This window comes from Oncorhynchus keta, chromosome 6 (genome assembly GCF_023373465.1).
Source record: "Oncorhynchus keta strain PuntledgeMale-10-30-2019 chromosome 6, Oket_V2, whole genome shotgun sequence".
NCBI classification, from domain to species: domain Eukaryota; kingdom Metazoa; phylum Chordata; class Actinopteri; order Salmoniformes; family Salmonidae; genus Oncorhynchus; species Oncorhynchus keta.
In genome coordinates this window covers 41,499,488-41,519,373 of record NC_068426.1, presented here as the reverse complement: position 1 = coordinate 41,519,373, position 19,886 = coordinate 41,499,488, and the positions used below count along the sequence as shown (strand labels likewise).

At 42.7% G+C, this 19,886-nt stretch overlaps 2 protein-coding genes across 2 annotated transcripts in view; one reads left to right on the top strand and one right to left on the bottom strand.

Annotated features, from left to right (window-relative positions):
• LOC127930804 (uncharacterized) overlaps nt 1-19,886 on the bottom strand; it is a 300,690-nt gene that overhangs the window by 126,543 nt on the left and 154,261 nt on the right. The window lies entirely within an intron of this gene.
• Nucleotides 9,305-13,379, top strand: LOC118373092 (permeability factor 2-like). The gene is made up of 6 exons (XM_035759161.2): nt 9,305-9,645; nt 9,863-9,927; nt 11,934-12,096; nt 12,343-12,460; nt 12,618-12,695; nt 12,786-13,379. Exons 3-6 carry the CDS (start codon nt 12,030-12,032, stop codon nt 12,850-12,852), a joined length of 330 nt encoding a protein of 109 aa, XP_035615054.1. The 5' UTR covers nt 9,305-9,645; nt 9,863-9,927; nt 11,934-12,029; the 3' UTR covers nt 12,853-13,379.

Sequence of the window (19,886 nt, the reverse complement as noted above, 5' to 3'; positions counted from 1 at the left end):
GCCGGTGTAGGTGGCGTGGCGGAACCCCTCAGATGGTGTAATTGTTGGATCAGCTGGGCTACCTGCGTCGCAAGGGCTTGTACTGCCTGACCGGTGCTGGAGATGTTCTCCTCTTGTTGATCCATTCTCGTGATACTGCGGGAAATGAATTCGGTCAGACTCGTTGAACTCGCTGCATCCATGGTCGGGTCAGATCGTTCTGTGACAACACAGAGGCGGATGCAAGATGCAAGCAACGATGGTTTAATGAATACAGTTTACAACAGCAACAGGACAGACAGACTGTACTTAGACGGAATCCGACCCAGGGACTAGGGCGCATCTTCCAATGATAGCGTGCTGAGAAATCCAGGGGAGTGTGTCCGGATGGGTAGGAAGGAGCACAGCAGATAATCCACACAAGGACGGCGAGAGAAGAGCACAGACACACGACACAACCTCAGGGAAGTAACAACGATCTGACAACAAGAAACACTGGTTACAGAACATATAAAGGGAAGATAAGTGGTTCCAGCTGGCGCAGACAATCAGGCCGAGATTGGGAACCACGCCCACACAAACACGGGAGAGAGAGAGAGAGAGAGAGAGAGAGAGAGAGAGAGAGAGAGAGAGAGAGAGAGAGAAAGAGAAAGGGAGGCAGTGGATTCATGAACCGTGACAGTACAGGCCTCGGTGTAACACTCATTCCTTTGACGATAAACGTGAATCCGTCCATCACCCCTGGTGAGAGAAAACCGCGACTCGTCAGTGAAGATCACTTTATGCCAGTCCTGTCTGGTCCAGCGATGGTGGGTTTGTGCCCATAGGAGACGTTGTTGACGGTGATGTGAGGGCCTGCCTTACAACAGGCCTACAAGCCCTCAGTCCAGCATCTCTCAGCCTGTTGTGGACAGTCTGAGCACTGATGGAGGGATTGTGCGTTCCTGGTGTAACTCGGGCAGTTGTTGTTGCCATCCTGCACCTGTCCCGCAAATGTGATGTTCAGATGTACCGATCCTGTGCAGGTGTTGTTACACCTGGTCTGCCACCGCGAGGATGATCAGCTGTCCGTCCTGTCTCCCTGTAGCACTGTCTTAGGCGTATCACAGTATGGACATGCCAATTTATTGCCCTGGCCACATCTGCAGTCCCCATGCCATCTTTCTTTCGTTAGTCAGTGTCAGTGGAAAGGCCTCTTTAGTGTCCTAAGTTTTCATAACTGTGACCTTAATTGCCTACCGTCTGTAAGCTGTTCGTGTCTTAATGACCATTCCACAGGTGCATGTTGATACATGGTTTATGGTTATTTGAACAAGCATGGGAAACAGTCTTTAAACCCTTTACAATGTTGATCTGTGAAGTTATTTGGATTTTCACAAACTATCTTTGAAAGACAGGATCCTGAAAAAGGGATGTTTCTTTTTTTTGTTGAGTTTATAAAGGCAACTGGCCTGCTCTTAGCAGTAGCACACACTGCAAACAAACACGAAGACATCAACTTTGATCCTACTTTGTGCCACAGTCTTCGGGAGCTGGACTTGCTCAATCCCTTGGTAAGAAGGCTTCTTCAATTGTATGAGGGCTTTTATATATCTCCCATTTTATTTTCCATGTGTTCATTGAATAAATTATTACCATTATGTTACTTAAAATGCACAAAAAGCACATTTTGCAGTATTGACATGGACAACTTTATAAGTGAATAACAGAGTCAGATGTTGAAAGCTAGTAATAACAATTACCTTTAGTTGTTTGTTGTAATAGGACTATATCTTAACTGTCGTTCTTTCAAATCAATAGGTGGAAGATCTGAGAAATGTCTATGCAGGGGGAAACTAATGCAGTCTGTGAGGATAAAACGCATCCAGAAGTTAGAGGTGTACCCAAATACTGTCTTCTGTGCAAAGACAGAACTGATGTGAGTATTACAAATAATTCCATTCACAATTAAATTGTGTGGAAGTGAGATTAAAAATATTTGTCGTTTCTTTGTCGTGCCACATTGAAGAATGTTTGAACCCAGAGGGCAAACTAGGAAAAAGGTTCCTGATGAGAAAAAGGTCAAATATTTTCCTATCAAACCTTTCCTCAATGTAACTCCGAAAGTAAAAGTGCCTGCATTTCAGACTGGAGGAGTGGAGTGGAGTGGAGAACAGGAGGGCTTCTTAAAGAAAAACTAACAGGTCTGTGAGCGCCGGAATTCTTACTGGTTGGTAGGTGATCAAATACTTATGTCATGCAATAAAATGGAAAATAATTGCGTAAAAATCATACAATGTGATTTTCAGGATTTTTTGTTTTAGATTCCGTCTCTCACAGTTGAAGTGTACCTATGATAAAAATTACAGACCTCTACATGCTTTGTAAGTAGGAAAACCTGAAAAATCGGCAGTGTATCAAATACTTGTTCTCCCCACTGTATATTAATATTTTTATTTTATTTTTTATTATTATTCTGTATATATTTTAACACTTGCACATATGCAGGGTATGTATTTAATCAGTTGACACTTTAAAACAATTCTAAGAATTACAATCACCTATTTATTCATTTAATCAATCAAGTGACTCATTTTTTGATCTACTGATACATAATTATTATAAAGATAACCATGTCATTAATATACTTGTTTCAACTGCTGTTGATGTTGGATTTCAAAGTTTGATTTGTCATAAAAATCTGTACATGTTACGTGCACCACCAGAACACACAAAGGATCTTCTTAAAGTAGAACTAAAATCAAATCAAATCAAATCAAATTTTATTTGTTTGTTATTTTATTTGAGAGCCTTTATTTTCTATGGTGGAGTAGGTCAGAGCATGACTGGGGTGTTTGTCTAGTTTATATTTTCTATGTGGGGTTCGAGTATTTTCTTTTCTATGTTGGGGTTTTGGTATGATTCCCAATGATAGGCAGCTGGCTACCGTTGTCTCTAATTGGGGATCATACTTAAGTAGCATTTTTTCCACCTGTGGGTTATGGGATATTGTTTATGTTTTGAGTTAGGGTTGTAGTCACGGTACGTTGTTTGTTAGTTTCTTGTTTTGTCTTTGCTAATCCCACTGTTTCACTTCTTTAATAAATTATGGGGAACTCAACGTACGCTGGGCCTTGGTCCGACATTCAGTATAACGATCGTGTGTCACGGTTTTCTTTCTGTGAAGGAGAGGACCAAAATGCAGCGTGGTTATTTATAAACATCTTTAATGAAAGATGAAAACGTGAACACTATACAAAATAAGAAAATGTGGAAAAACCGAAACAGTCCTAACTGGTGCAAAACACAGCGACAGGAACAATCACCCACAAGATTCCTAAAGAATATGGCTGCCTAAATATGGTTCCCAATCAGAGACAACGATAAACACCTGCCTCTGATTGAGAACCACTCCAGGCAACCATAGACTTACCTAGAACACTCAACTGAACACAACCCCATAGACTACAAATCCCCCTAGACAAAACAAGACACATAAATCACCCATGTCACATCCTGGCCTAACCAACATAATAATGTCACACCCTGGCCTAACCAACATAATAAAGAAAACACAGAATACTAAGGCCAGGGCGTGACATCGTGACAGATTGTTATTGGTACAACTGTTATCAATACTCTGAATGCAACTGTTTTAGGCATAGTGCAGTCTGGATCATACACAGGAAATAACTAAGTACAAACTGTGTGCGGTGATGATGTATAACTTAACAAATGCTGAAGAACATCCGCACATCCAGGTACTTTCCACAGCTGCTGGAGTACAAAATTGCTTCCAACACTCTACTCAGCAAACTGTATGCAGTTTATCACAGTGCCATCCGTTTTGTCACTAAAGCACCTTATACCACCCACCACTGCGACCTGTATGCTCTAGTCGGCTGGCCCTCGCTACATATTCGTCGCCAGACCCGCTGGCTCCAGGTCATCTACAAGTCCATGCTTGGTAAAGCTCCGCCTTATCTCAGTTCACTGGTCACAATGGCAACACCCATCCGTAGCACGCGCTCCAGCAGGTGTATCTCACTGATCATCCCTAAAGCCAACACCTCATTTGGCCGCCTTTCGTTCCAGTTCTCTGCTGCCTGTGACTGGAACGAAAAGCAAAAATTGCTGAAGTTGGAGACTTTTATCTCCCTCACCAACTTCAAACATCTGCTATCTGAGCAGCTAACCGATCGCTGCATCTGTACATAGTCTATCGGTAAATAGCCCACCCATTTTTACCTACCTCATCCCCATACTGTTTATATTTATTTACTTTTCTGCTCTTTTGCACACCAATATCTCTACCTGTACATGACCATCTGATCATTTATCACTCCAGTGTTAATCTGCAAAATTGTAATTATTCGCCTACCTCCTCATGCCCTTTGCACACATTGTATATAGACTCCCCTTTTTTCTACTGTGTTATTGACTTGTTAATTGTTTACTCCATGTGTAACTCTGTGTTGTCTGTTCACACTGCTATGCTTTATCTTGGCCAGGTTAAATAAAGGTGAAATAAATAAAAAAAAGTAGGCAAACTCATGGACAACAGAAATGGAAACGCTGCACACTACTGCTCATGCTCCCAGAGGATATTTATTTAAACAATGTTTTGACCTTTAGGTCTTCATCAGGCATCCATGTTGTTATAAATATCACCTGGGAGCATGAGTAGAAGGGTGCGGTTATAAATATCACCTGGGAGCATGAGTAGAAGGGTGCGGTTATAAATATCACCTGGGAGCATGAGTAGAAGGGTGCGGTTATAAATATCACCTGGGAGCATGAGTAGAAGGGTGCGGTTATAAATATCACCTGGGAGCATGAGTAGAAGGGTGTGGTTATAAATATCACCTGGGAGCATGAGTAGAAGGGTGTGGTTATAAATATCACCTGGGAGCATGAGTAGAAGGGTGCGGAGTTTGGATTTCTGTTTTTGATGGATGTGACCTTGTGAGACTGGGGCAGACAGTCCTCTGTCACATCCTCAGGTCAGAATATATCACACTTCGTCATTGGACTAGAGCAGGGGTTCTTAAACATGTTCAACCTGGGACCCAAATGAGAGATTCTGTTTTTTTTCTGGGACCCAAGCTTAGGAAAATATGCAACTATACATAAATATTGATTAATTTCATTGCCCTTATGCCTAAAACAAATGCAATATAGAAAAAAAACTATTGACAATGACATTAAATATCCATAGAAATATCTATCAATGTTTATTCTCCCCAATTAAAAGCACTCTTACATATCTGTCTCGGTTGGAACTGTTGCTGTTAAAATACAATAAATAATGTTCATTCTGAACTGGAATAAACTGATTGATCACGTCACACAGATGAATAACAGAACACACACACACACAGGCTTTTTGATAGTGCAACCCTAAGTAACAGTACAGATGAAAAATGATCAGTCCTACTGTCCATCTTACTGTAGAAATTGTTCAAAGAAAGTTTAGGTTGGAACTGTTGCTGTTAAAATACAATACATATTTTTTTATTCTGAACTGGAATAAACTGATTGATCACGTCACACAGATGTAGACCAGAAAACACACAGTCCTAATGAGAGCATGTCTGTTCTGGGCTCTGTTTTTGACAGTGTAACACTGAGGTCATGCTCAGCCTTGAAACTGTTTCTGTCTGTACTTGTTTTTTAAGTATGTCAGAGTTGAGAACCCTGACTCGCATAGGTACGTGGTGCCAAACTGGACCAGAACATCTACTGCTTTCTCAGTCAGGCAGGAGACCGCTTCCTGTTGTAGATGAACAACCCAGAACTGTGTGAGTGGGTTCTCAGTCAGGCAGGAGACCACTTCCTGTTGAAGATGAACAACCCAGAACTGTGTGAGGGGGTTCTCAGTCAGGCTGGAGACCACTTCCTGTTGTAGATGAACAACTCAGAACTGTGTGAGTGGGTTCTCAGTCAGGCAGGAGACCGCTTCCTGTTGAAGATGAACAACCCAGAACTATGTGAGTGGGTTCTCAGTCAGGCAGGAGACCGCTTCCTGTTGTAGATGGTACAACCCAGAGCTGTGTGAGTGGGTTCTCAGTCAGGCAGGAGACCGCTTCCTGTTGAAGATGAACAACCCAGAACTGTGTGAGTGGGTTCTCAGTCAGGCAGGAGACCGCTTCCTGTTGTAGATGAACAACTCAGAACTGTGTGAGGGGGTTCTCAGTCAGGCAGGAGACCGCTTCCTGTTGAAGATGAACAACTCAGAACTATGTGAATGGGTTCTCAGTCAGGCAGGAGACCACTTCCTGCTGTAGATGATCAACCCAGAACTGTGTGAGTGGGTTCTCAGTCAGGCAGGAGACCGCTTCCTGTTGTAGATGAACAACCCAGAACTGTGTGAGGGGGTTCTCAGTCAGGCAGGAGACCGCTTCCTGTTGTAGATGAGCAACCCAGAACTGTGTGAGTGTGTTTGCCTCAAAAAGCATCTTTCTTTTATTCAGTTTATTCCAATTACAAATACACATTATTATTGTATTTTAACAGCAACAGTTCCAACCTAGACTAGTTTTCAACAATAATGTATACAGTAAGATGTACAGTGGGCCTGATCATTGTTCATCTTCATCTGTACCGTTACTAGGGTTACACTATCAGTAGCTTAGCTTGCTTTGGCGAATGTCAGCTGTTATCTGTGTACAAGGACAGGGGATTGTATGAAAGAGAAACTCACATATATTATGAGAGTCAGTTAGTACTCCCTTATTTCTGCTTATCGTCACCTGTTATAAAATGACAATGCCTTGCTAGCTGACTTTTCCACTGTCGAGGCACTGATTCCTGAAGCATTCTGCCCTGTTCTGAAAGAACTCCCTGGGTTTACCGTCATGCTGTGGATGTTTGGTCAGGACGTGTCTTTTTTAATCATTTGTTCGTTATGCGAGACGCATTACTAAGCACTTCCACACACAAAACACATTGTGTGTGCTCCGCGTTATAAGCTTGTATGAAAGAGAGAGAGAAACTCATCGCTGTATATACGTTTCATGACAATTGAGCTCAGTCAGAACTAGTGGCTTGCATGCGTCCATTTGATGACAGCAGTGAGTGATGGCGAGTGTGAATGACAAGTCAGTGGCAGACAGTGCGTCATCTACTGCTGAAAGACTGCGCTGCATTGTGTGTCACGGAGTGATCTTAAAGAAAACTGCAGAAAAAATATCCGGTAAACCCCGAAGGACAGGGGAATCTCCCTCTCACTCTTGCGCAGCTGCAAAACTGAACAGAGACTGCATTTGGCCAGATCAATAGCAGTAATGAATATAATCGCGCCCCACCATTAGCAGGTCCGTGACCGACTTTGGGTCTCGACCCATACTTTAAGAAATGCTGGACTAGAGGAAAGAAAGCACTCCAAATCTTGACTTTAAAATACTCTTTCCTCTTGTCTGACATAATTCTAAAATCATGAACCTTCAAGGATGGTCTCAGTGTAATTACCCCTCTGGGAAATTCCCAGGTGTCCTCATTGGTAATATGGGGGCAAAACAATGAATAAAAATAACAATATGGGGACTTAACATCACCCTCAAGTCTGCTGAGAGGACCCCTAGATCAGTTATTCTTAAACATGTATGAGAGGGACAGATGAGAGGGCCCCTAGATCAGTTGTTCTTAAACATGTATGTGAGAGACAGATGAGAGGACCCCTAGATCAGTTATTCTTAAACATGTATGAGAGGGACAGATGAGAGGGCCCCTAGACAGACAGATGAGAGGGCCCCTAGACAGACAGATGAGAGGGCCCCTAGACAGACAGATGAGAGGGCCCCTAGACAGACAAATGAGAGGGCCCCTAGACAGACAGATGAGAGGGCCCCTAGACAGACAGATGAGAGGGCCCCTAGACAGACAGATGAGAGGGCCCCTAGACCAGTTGTTCTTAAACATGTATGAGAGGGACAGATGAGAGGGCCCCTAGACAGACAGATGAGAGGGCCCCTAGACAGACAGATGAGAGGGCCCCTAGACAGACAGATGAGAGGGCCCCTAGATCAGTTGTTCTTAAACATGTATGAGAGGGATATAGCACAGAAAATGAGTGCAAGACCAGAGATCGAACCACTGCTTTCAGAGACATATGAAGTCTGGGGGCGGCAGCACTAGACCAGCCACTGGCTAGACATGGATCATGTTGGAAAGAAAAACAGTAGTAACTTTCTTCTGCCACACATTCTTACTCTCAGACGTGAGATTTCTTAGTGGAACAGTACTCTGACACGAACTCCAACGTGTAGCACCAGTCATGGAGATTTATTCTGATAGGAACAGCACAAAATTGCACGTCATGCAATGCACGGCTCACCATCCAACACTGCACTCACGCACTGTAGAAAATATATGAAACCCCCCCACCAGACACAGTAAATTGCTAGCTAGTACTGGCGGGAATTCTTTACAACAAAATGCACAACAAATATTCTCCAAAAAACGCTGCATCTTATGTGTGATGTTCGAATACCATTTACAAACAAATTGATATAAATTGTACATTTAAATCATCACTTGGGAGTATAAAAATCACTTTTGATGTGCAGTGCTTTGCAACCAACAACTTACCAGGCAGAATACTGTCTGTTTCATCGGTTCCTCCGATTTCGTTCAGATTCCCTAATGCTTCCGAGTCACCCGTTGTGTCAGTTGTCCATCATACCTAAAAATATTTTAAAAAATCATCGTTGTACCCCCTGTTTAAAACACAAATAACTTGTGTTTAATATTACAATAATATCACGATAATATTCAAACAAAACTTAAAATATATTTTTCACTTACTCACCTCCAGAAATATCCATTAGGAGGGTTTCACAGACTATGTTATCTGTTCTGGGACTGCTGCCTGGTGTCTTACGAAGTCGTTCAGAGTGCACACTTTTCGTTTTTTAATATATAAATATTCTTGGGTATGTGATTATTTGGATTTACGCCGAAAATGGTGTGATCGTGAAGGGCTACGTAAAGGACAGGGCGCAGTTTGCTTCTGAGAATCCACGTCTAACAGTCGCTTCCCAATCACTTATGTCCAGTAGCCTTCAGAAATATCCATCAGGAGGGATTCACTTATTCACATCTCTTTTTTAATCTGTCCTGGCAGCTAAATATTCGGGCCTGTGGGTTTGCGCTAAAGCTGTGGTAACATAGTGTTAAAGTATATGCTCCACGTTCTGTCCCTAACTAGCGAAAGTACGGAATGAGTTTATCGCCGTGGTGGGATTGTTTCGGGAGATATCCTGTATACAACACCCTGTATAGAGAACAAAGGCGGTGAATTCAAACAACAGGAGGGGCTTGTCGACACATTCTGTCTACAACCTGGGGTGGGGGGCACCGGACGCTGATTAGAGATATCAATGTTTAACCCCGGGGGTCGGCAGATATCTGGACATGCCGTATGCATGATAGTGCAAACATTGTTTTCAAACGATTCTCTACGGATAGAATGGGGCTACGTGGTTGGGCCCTGTTGAACACACACACACACACACACACACACACACACACACACACGCGCGCGCCCCTTTTTGTTTTTGAAACGCACACACCCTCCTGCTGCTCCGTCACACGCACACTCACACACGCACCCTGATTTTCCGTGGCTTTTTCCTTCGCGACAGACCGGGGTGATGGCTGGAAAGGACATTTTCCCATCGTTAAAGGGTGAGATACTGTTTTAAAACCATTGATTTAATTCCAAAATATATAGTACAACCTTTTTAAAAACATGTTAGAATTAATTACCAAATTTGACGAATATTTAAACATGCATCACGAGTGTTTTATGTAAAAACCTTGGAGGCCTGCAGTTGTACATTATTACAAACTTTATAACATACCATTGTAGGAAAGACTATAAAATAATACATGTTTTTTTCAGACATTACATTTCTTCGTGACAGACCGTGGTGATGGATGGAAAGGACATTTTCCTTTCATTAAAGGGTGAGATATTGTGTATTCGATAATAATTTAAGATCCATAAATATTTGATGCAAAATAATGAAAGCATAATGTAGTTCAGATAGAGCATGTTCAGCAGGGCGGGCGATAGAGTACACAACTGTATCAACGGCTTCAATTTCTGACAAAATAATATTATCAATGTATACAATATATTTGTTTATTAGACCTACCAACATATAACACAATATTGAGATACTAAAAAATGTATATGCAACCTGTGGACTGATCTAGACTATGTTGAAATAATCTATATGAATGCAGCGACCACTTCATTAAAAACTAAAAATGCATTTGACCGTAGACCATTTAGTTTTTTATAATGGTTACATGTTCAGTACACAGCCCTGCATTCTATATTATAAAGTAGGCTGTTGGTCTTCAAATTAAGTGTGTGTCTGTCAAGTTTAAGTTAGTGCAAGCATTCGGTACCACTGTTTTAGATCAGCTCTTGACATTGCCCATAACAGCCATAGAAACGGTATGGATGAGACGTAACCTTTTGAGAATTCTGTGGGGTGGGATTATGTAAAGATGTTTCAGTGGTGCGGTGTACAATCAAGATTGAGATGGCAATGATAGAGCAAATATGTATTACTGAATCAAGTGCTCCGTCCGTGGTGTTAAGGTTCTGAACAGAGTAAAACTCAAACCAAGTTTATTCACCCACTGGGTCATACAGCTGCAAAGACAATAATACCAGCACATATTTATACCTTCCGACAAGGTGTTAGTTATCTTCTTGCATGTTTAAGATGGACATTATTCTCTGCTAGTCCGTAACACTGTAGGTCACTCTTACTGGTATTGTCATGGCCCTGCCAAAATCTAGGACCCTCAAAGGTGTGGAAATGTGTGAGGTCTAGAATCGGATGGCCCCCCCTCCCAGCAATGTCTTCTCTCTTCATCTGTTGACCTTATCTCGAGTTGAATTCCACATCCCTCATGGTCCTGATTCCTCATCAACTCGTCTGTCTTATCAAGAACTGATACTAGACTGTTTCCCTTTGCCTCCCTCCTTAGGAACATTCATATTCAATTCTAACATATTTGAACAAAATATCAACTTTGTGCACTTCCCTGTTCTCAATCAGTAACTTTCCACACATCTAGTTCTGTCACACCCTGATCTGTTTCACCTGTCTTTGTGCATGTCTCCACCGCCCTCCTGGTGTCGCACATCTTCCCCATTATCCCCAGTGTATTTATACCTGTGTTCTCTGTTTGTCGGTTGCCAGTTCATCTGGTCTTGTCAGGTCTTACCAGCGTGTTTTCCTGTCTCCCTACATTATCAAGTCTTGTTTCCTAGTTTCCTCGGTTCTGACCATTCTGCCTGCCCTGACCCCGAGCCTGCCTGCCGTTCTTTACCTGCCAGCCGTTCTGTACCTGCCTGACTGACCCATTTCCGAATCTCTGCCCGTCCTGCCCCCGAGCATGCCTGCTGTTCTGTACCTTATTGACTCTGCCCTGGATTATGTTCTTCTGCCTGCCTCCTGTCTGCATCTGGGTATCCTGAGTTCTGATAAGTTCCTCTTGACCCCTAACATTCCTCATACATGTAAAGTAATCAATACGTTCTAGTACGGTAACATGAATAAGTATATTTCAAGCTAGAATCCAAGAATGGTTTTCAAACCTCTCCTCTTGGACCCACAGATGTTTCACTATTTTATTGTAGCCCCAGGGCTTTATGACAAGTTGAATCACTTGTGCTAGAGTGGGGAAGTTCAAAGATATGGAATGGCTGGGAGTCCCTGAGAAGAGGTTTGAAAACCCTTGCTCTATGTAACCATGTTTTGCAGAATTGGGTTGAACATGTTTAGATTTGTTGTTGGCATAAACTGCTTCATCCCCTCTGACTGCTTCAATCAATGGAAATTAAACCACAGAGCTGACATTATTTTTTGAAAGGGAAATGCTGCTATTGCTGGGGATTTCCCTGCAGGGCGTGGAAGAAAACTGATTGTGGTACTATCCTATCATTGTAGAGGTCATTAGCGGAGCTTAAAATGGAAAGTGAAATCACTAGCCACTCATAAAGACATCTGACCTGCTCTCAGCAGTAGCACACACTTCAAACAAACATGAGGACAGCAACGTTGATCCTGTTTTGTGTCACAGTCTTCGGAGCTGGACTTGCTCAATCCCCAGGTAAGTAGGCTTCTTCAATTAATAGAGGACATTTGTATATCTCCCATTTCTATTTCATGTGTTCATGTAATACATTCTTACCATTATGTGATTTCATATGTACCTTAAGCACAATTTCCAGTGTCGATGTGGATAACTTGATAAGTGAATAGCAGAGTCAGATGTTGAAAGCTAGTAATAACAATTACCTTTAGTTTTTTGTTGTAATAGGACTATATCTTAACTGTCGTTCTTTCAAATCAATAGGTGGAAGATCTGAGAAATGTCTATGCAGGGGGAAACTAATGCAGTCTGTGAGGATAAAACGCATCCAGAAGTTAGAGGTGTACCCAAATACTGTCTTCTGTGCAAAGACAGAACTGATGTGAGTATAATATAATAAGTGACTTGAGTATAATAATGTAGTAATAATAATAATGAGTAATAATAATGTAGTAATAATAATAATGAGTAATAATTATATTTCTACTCAGATAGTATGGAAGTGAGACTAAACATATATATATATATTTTCTTTGTAGTGCCACAATGAAGAATGGTAAGAAAAAGTGTCTGAACCCAGAGGGCAAACTAGGAAAAAGATTCCTGATGAGAACAAGGTAAAAAACTTCCCCATCAAACCTTTCCTCAATGTAACTTGCAATGGACCATTTTTATCCTAAAGTAAAAGTTCCTTACTTGCATTTCAGACTGGAGGTGCAACAGAAGCGAAAAGGAGGACTGGGAAGGAAGAACAAAAATCCTTCTAATCCCTGAGTTGGTACAGAATTAGAAAATAGATTAAAGCCTCACACCTACAAGTGTGCATTGGTCAAGCTGGAGACTTTCTATGTCACTGCAGCCTGTCTGGAGGTGTTTCCTTCCCGGAGGAGGTGGTTCCTTCCTGGAATACGTTCATAGTACACAATGTGTCCATGCATTCCGTTCCTATGTAAACAGGAGAACGTGCCAAGATGTTGTCACAGAGACTTACCTCAATGGTTCTCACAATTTTTTATGGATATTTGTTTTAAATGTGTTCATGGCAGTGAATGTTTGTCTGGGTTATATCACTACTTTATTTACAGTATGTGTCTATGATTAGCCTCACTTCAGAATATAATGTAGCACGTTCTTGCTCTGGGGCAATAGATTTGTTACAAATCACCCATATCATAACAGCTGTTGTGTACTTGCATTAATCTTATAGATAGAAATATATATAGTTCTATACTGAACACCAATATAAATGCAACATGTAATGTTTTGGTCCCATGTTTCATGAGCTGAAATAAAAGATTCCCAAAAATAAAATGAGCAGTTTTGTCAAGAAACATTAAACACAATGCCACAGATGTCTCCATTTTTTGAAGGAGCAGGTGCATTGGCCTGTCACATAACACAATGACTGCATTTTGAAGGGAATGGCCTGTAGGAATGGCCACCAGAGCTATTGCCAGAATATTTAATGTTAATTTCTCTACCATAAGCCACCTCAAATAATTTTAGAGAATTTGAAAGTACGTCCAACCGGCCTCACAAATGCAGACCATGTGTGTAACCATGCCAGCCCAGGAGCTCCACATCCGGCTTCATCACCTGCGGGATAGTCTGAGATGAGCCCCCCTTACAGCTGATCAAGCTGTGGGTTTGCACAACCTACGAATTTCTGCATCAAACTCCCGACTGCAGTGGGCAAATGCTCACCTTCGATGGCCACTTTGTGGATGAATCCCAGTTTCAACTACCAGGCGTTGTGTGGGCTAGCGTTTTGCTGATGTCAACATTGTGAACAGAGTGCCCCTTGGTGGCGGTGGTATTATGGTATGGGCAGGCATAAGCTACAGAAAATGAATGCACAGAGATGACGAGATCCTTGTGGTACCATTCATCTGCTGCCATCACCCCCATGTTTCAGCATGATTATGCACGGCACCATGTTGCAAAGATCTCTACACAATTCCTGGAAGCTGAAAATGTCCCAGTTCTTCCGTGGCCTGCATACTCACCAGACATATCATCCATTGAGCATGTTTGGGATGCTCTGGATTGACGTTTACGACTGCATTTTCCAGTTCCTGCCACTATCGAGCAACTTCGCACAGCCAATGAAGATGAGTGGGACAACATTCCACAGTCCACAATCATCAGCCTGATTCAATCAAGTGATTCCTTTTTCTGGATCTACTGATGCATAATTATTATGAAGACGACCGTCTCATTAATCTACTTGTTTAAACTGCTGTTGAAGTTGGATTTGTCATATAAAATCTGTACATGTTACACGCGCCAACACAATAACGCACAGAGGTTTTTCCACAAAGTATGACACTGTTTTCCAAAGTGTGATTGTTATTATATATATATTATATATATTATATTATAACAGTTATCAGTACTCTGAATGCAAACTGTTTTAGGCATAGTGAAATCCGGATCATACACAGGAAATAACTAAGTACAAACTGTGTGTGGTGGTGATGGAAAACTTGACTCTTAACTTGGGAGAGTTTATTTTGTCAACAGGGGAAATCTGTGACCTTGTGGGACAGACAGTCCTCGGTCACATCCTCAGGTCAGAATATATTACACTTCCTCATTGGACTAGAGGAAATACCCTTTCCTCTTGTCTGACACAATTCTAAAATCATGAACCTTCAAGGATGGTCTCAGTGTAATTACCCCTCTGGGAAATTCCCAGGTGTCCCCATTGGTAATATGGGGGCAATTTTTTAAAATAAAAATAACAATATGGGGACTTAACATCACCCTCAAGTCTGCTGAGAGGGCCCCTAGACAGACAGATGAGAGGGCCCCTAGACAGACAGATGAGAGGGCCCCTAGACAGACAGATGAGAGGGCCCCTAGATCAGTTGTTCTTAAACATGTATGAGAGGGACAGATGAGAGGGCCCCTAGACAGACAGATGAGAGGGCCCCTAGAAGTTGTTCTTAAACATGTATGAGAGGGACAGATGAGAGGGCCCCTAGACAGACAGATGAGAGGGCCCCTAGACAGACAGATGAGAGGGCCCCTAGACAGACAGAGAGGGCCCCTAGACAGACAGAGAGAGCCCCTAGACAGACAGATGAGAGGGCCCCTAGATCAGTTGTTCTTAAACATGTATGAGAGGGACAGATGAGAGGGCCCCTAGACAGACAGATGAGAGGGCCCCTAGACAGACAGATGAGAGGGCCCCTAGATCAGTTGTTCTTAAACATGTATGAGAGGGACAGATGAGAGGGCCCCTAGACAGACAGATGAGAGGACCCCTAGATCAGTTGTTCTTAAACATGTATGTGAGGACATATGAGAGGGCCCCTAGACAGACAGATGAGAGGGCCCCTAGACAGACAGATGAGAGGGCCCCTAGACAGACAGATGAGAGGGCCCCTAGACAGACAGATGAGAGGGCCCCTAGACAGACAGATGAGAGGGCCCCTAGACAGACAGATGAGAGGGCCCCTAGACAGACAGATTAGAGGGCCCCTAGACAGACAGATGAGAGGGCCCCTAGACAGACAGATTAGAGGGCCCCTAGACAGACAGATGAGAGGGCCCCTAGACAGACAGATTAGAGGGATATAGCACAGAAAATGAGTGCAAGACCAGGGATCAAATCACTGCCTTCAGAGGCATATGAAGTCTGGGGGCGGCAGCAGTAGACCAGCCACTGGCTAGGCATGGATCATGTTGGAAAGAAAAACAGTAGTAACTTTCTTCCGCCACACATTCTTACTCTCAGACGTGAGATTTCTAAGAAATGGGAAATGCCTCTATAACAAAAGTATAACCGTTCTGGCAGGCTCCCTGGGAATCCCCATAGTTTTTGGCTGTACATCCATAGATTAGGGCTTAATTTATTTATTTAAATTGACTAATTTACTTCTATGATCTGTCACTCTTTAAAATCTTTGAAATTGTGGCATGTTTGCATTTATATTTTAATTCAGTATTAATCACTAGTAATGCAACTAGTAATGTTAGTAAATGTTGTTATTTGTCATGGATTGTAAGCTGGTTGATGTTTGCCATTGAATGAGTATTTATCGAGCTCTTTTTTTAAAAAGTGCACCTATTAAAACAATCATGTCAAAATACATCAACACATATAATGTGTTTTATATTTTTGACAATAGATTAACACATTTACATTTAAGTCATTTAGCAGACGCTCTTATTTTTCCCTGATCTGCTGGAAATTCAAGGAAGGGATGCACCTATATAATGTGTTTGTACATGTCATTTTGTGGACAATAGATAATTAATGCACATATAACGTGTTTGTACATGTCATTTTGTGGACAATAGATAATGAATGCACATATAATGTGTTTGTATATGGGCATTCTATTATAAGAATATCTGATAATTGAATGGAGTAATGGTGTGACTCTACTCGCAGTAGTAACGTTAAAGGACCGCCACTTTATAACCAGTTAATATGCAGTTAGTATACAGTGTCTTCAGAAAGTATTCAAGCCTGAATTTAAAATGGATTAAATATAGATTGTTTTGGTCACTGGCCTACACACAATACCCCATAATGTCAAATTGGAATTAGGTTTTTCAACATGTTTACAAATTATTACAAAATTAAAAGCTGGAATGTCTTGAGTAAATAAGTATTCAACCCCATTGTTAGGGCAAGCCTAAATGCTGAACAAGTCACATAATAAATTGGATGCACTCTGTGTGCAATAATAGTGTTTAAATTCAAGTTCAAGTTTTATTGGTCACATACACATGGTTAGCAGATGTTAATGCGAGTGTAGTGAAATGCTTGTGCTTCTAGTTCCGACCGTGCAGTAATAACCAACGAGTAATCTAACCTAAACAATTCCACAACTACTACCTTATACACACAAGTGTAAAGGGATAAAGAATATGTACATAAATATATATGAATGAGTGATGGTACAGAACGGCAAAGGCAAGATGCAGTAGATGGTATAGAGTACAGTATATACATATGAGATGAGAAATGTAGGGTATGTAAACATAAAGTGGCATAGTTTAAAGTGGCTTGTGATACATGTATTACATAAAGATGGCAAGATGCAGTAGATGGTATAGAGTACAGTATATACATATACATATGAGATGAGTAATGTAGTAATGTATGTGAACATTATATTCAGTAGCATTATTTCAAGTGGGTAGTGATATATTTTTACATAAATTTCCATTATTAAAGTGGCTGGAGTTGAGTCAGTGTGTTGGCAGCAGCCACTCAATGTTAGTGGTGGCTGTTTAACAGTCTGACGGCCTTGAGATAGAAGCTGTTTTTCAGTCTCTCGGTCCCTGCTTTGATGCACCTGTACTGACCTCGCCTTCTGGATGATAGCGGGGTGAACAGGCAGTGGCTCGGGTGGTTGTTGTCTTTGATAATCTTTATGGCCTTCCTGTGACATTGGGTGGTGTAGGTGTCCTGGAGGGCAGGTAGTTTGCCCCTGGTGATGCGTTGTGCAGACCTCACTACCCTCTGGAGAGCCTTGCGGTTGAGGGCGGAGCAGTTGCCGTACCAGGCGGTGATACAGCCCGACAGGATGCTCTCGATTGTACATCTGTAGAAGTTTGTGAGTACTTTTGGTCACAAGCCGAATTTCTTCAGCCTCCTGAGGTTCAACAGGCGCTGCTGCTCCTTCTTCACAACAATGTCTGTGTGGGTGGACCAACTCAGTTTGTCCTTGATGTGTATGCCGAGGAACTTAAAACTTACTACCCTCTCCACTACTGTGCCGTCGATGTGGATAGGGGGGGTGCTCCCTCTGCTGTTTCCTGAAGTCCACGATCATCTCCTTTGTTTTGTTGACGTTAAGTGTGAGGTTATTTTCCTGACACCACACTCCGAGGGCCCTCACCTCCTCCCTGTTGGCCGTCTCGTCGTTGTTGGTAATCAAGCCTACCACTGTTGTGTCGTCCGCAAACTTGATGATTGAGTTGGAGGCGTGCATGGCCACGCAGTCGTGGGTGAACAGGAAGTACAGGAGAGGGCTCAGAACGCACCCTTGTGGGGCCCCAGTGTTGAGGATCAGCGGGGTGGAGATGTTGTTGCCTACCCTCACCACCTGGGGGCGGCCCTTCAGGAAGTCCAGTACCCAGTTGCACAGGGCGGGGTCGAGACCCAGGGTCTTGAGGACGAGTTTGGAGGGTACTATGGTGTTAAATGCTGAGCTGTAGTCGATGAACAGCATTCTCACATAGGTATTCCTCTTGTCCAGATGGGTTAGGGCAGTGTGCAGTGTGGTTGCGATTGCGTCGTCTGTGGACCTATTGGGGCGGTAAGAAAATTGGAGTGGGTCTTGGGTGTCAGGTAGGGTGGAGGTGATATGATACTTGACTAGTCTCTCAAAGCACTTCATGATGACAGAAGTGAATGCTACGGGGCGGTAGTCGTTTAGCTCAGTTACCTTAGCTTTCTTGGGAACAGGAACAATGGTGGCCCTCTTGAAGCATGTGGGAACAGCAGACTGGGATAAGGATTGATTGAATATGTCCGTAAACACACCAGCCAGCTGGTCTGCGCATGCTCTGAGGGCGCGGCTGGGGATGCCGTCTGGGCCTGCAGCCTTGTTTTACTCATGTCGGCTGCAGTGAAGGAGAGCTCGCAGGTTTTGGTAGCGGGGCCGTGTCAGTGGCACTGTATTGTCCTCAAAGCGGGCAAAAAAGTAAATTAGTCTGTCTGGGAGCAAGACATCCTGGTCCGTGACTGGGCTGGTTTTCTTTTTGTAATCCGTGATTGACTGTAGACCCTGCCACATACCTCTTGTGTCTGAGCCGTTGAATTGTGACTACTTTGTCTCTATACTGACACTTAGCTTGTTTGATTAACTTGTGGAGGGAATAGCTACACTGTTGGTATTCGGTCATGTTTCCGGTCACCTTGCCCTGATTAAAAGCAGTGGTTCGCGCTTTCAGTTTCGCCGAATGCTGCCATCAATCCACGGTTTCTGGTTTGGGAATGTTTCAATCGTTGCTGTGGGTATAACATTGTCAATGCACTTTCTAATGAACTCGCTCACCGAATCAGCGTATTCGTCAATGTTGTTGTTGGACGCAATGGGGAACATATCCCAGTCCACGTGATCGAAGCAGTCTTGAAGCATGGAATCAGATTGGTCGGACCAGCGTTGAACAGACCTGAGCTTCTTGTTTTAGTTTCTGCATTAGGCTGTACATCTGATGTGCAAAAAGGCCCTTCCCTTGTAGTTTGGAATTCAGTTCATTCATGAGGGCCATTATGTCCACGGTGAAGGCAAAATCAGCCAACCATTCTTTATGTTGCAGTTGAGGGAAATCCACATATTTTCCTTTTATTTGCAAAAACTCAGCAATCTACGACTTCAGGTCCCAGACCCTTTTAAACACCTTGCCCACTCAGCCATCTCATGTTTGTGTGGTAGGGGAGATCTGCATTACCCGACGTCACTTCGTCCAATAGTGAGACAAACTGCCTGTGGTTTAAAGAGTTTGCTCTTATGAAGTTTACCACTTCAGTGACTGTATCCACAACATGGCTATTGTCAGAACACATTTACAGAGCACCTCCTGATGAATAATGTCATGCAGTAAAATAATTTTCTCATCTGGGTTCAGCTCAGCTACTTGATCTTGTATCCTTTTCAAAAGGCAAATGTTTTTTCCTGTCAAGTTTGGGCACCAATCAGTGGTCACACTGGATAACTTTTCAAAACTCAGTCCCAGCTTTGCCACACACTTATTAACCTCCTCCAATCAACATTTCCCTGTGGTTGTGCTCTTCATTGACTGCACCGAAGCAAGCTCCTCTGTAATTTCAAAGTCTGGGG

Coding starts and splice junctions, on each gene's coding strand:
- LOC118373092 (XM_035759161.2), top strand. CDS start 12,030: ATGAGGACAGCAACGTTGATCCTGTTTTGTGTCACAGTCTTCGGAGCT. Junction 12,097..12,342: donor TGGACTTGCTCAATCCCCAG/GTAAGTAGGCTT, acceptor TCAAATCAATAG/GTGGAAGATCTGAGAAATGT. Junction 12,461..12,617: donor TGTGCAAAGACAGAACTGAT/GTGAGTATAATA, acceptor TTTTCTTTGTAG/TGCCACAATGAAGAATGGTA.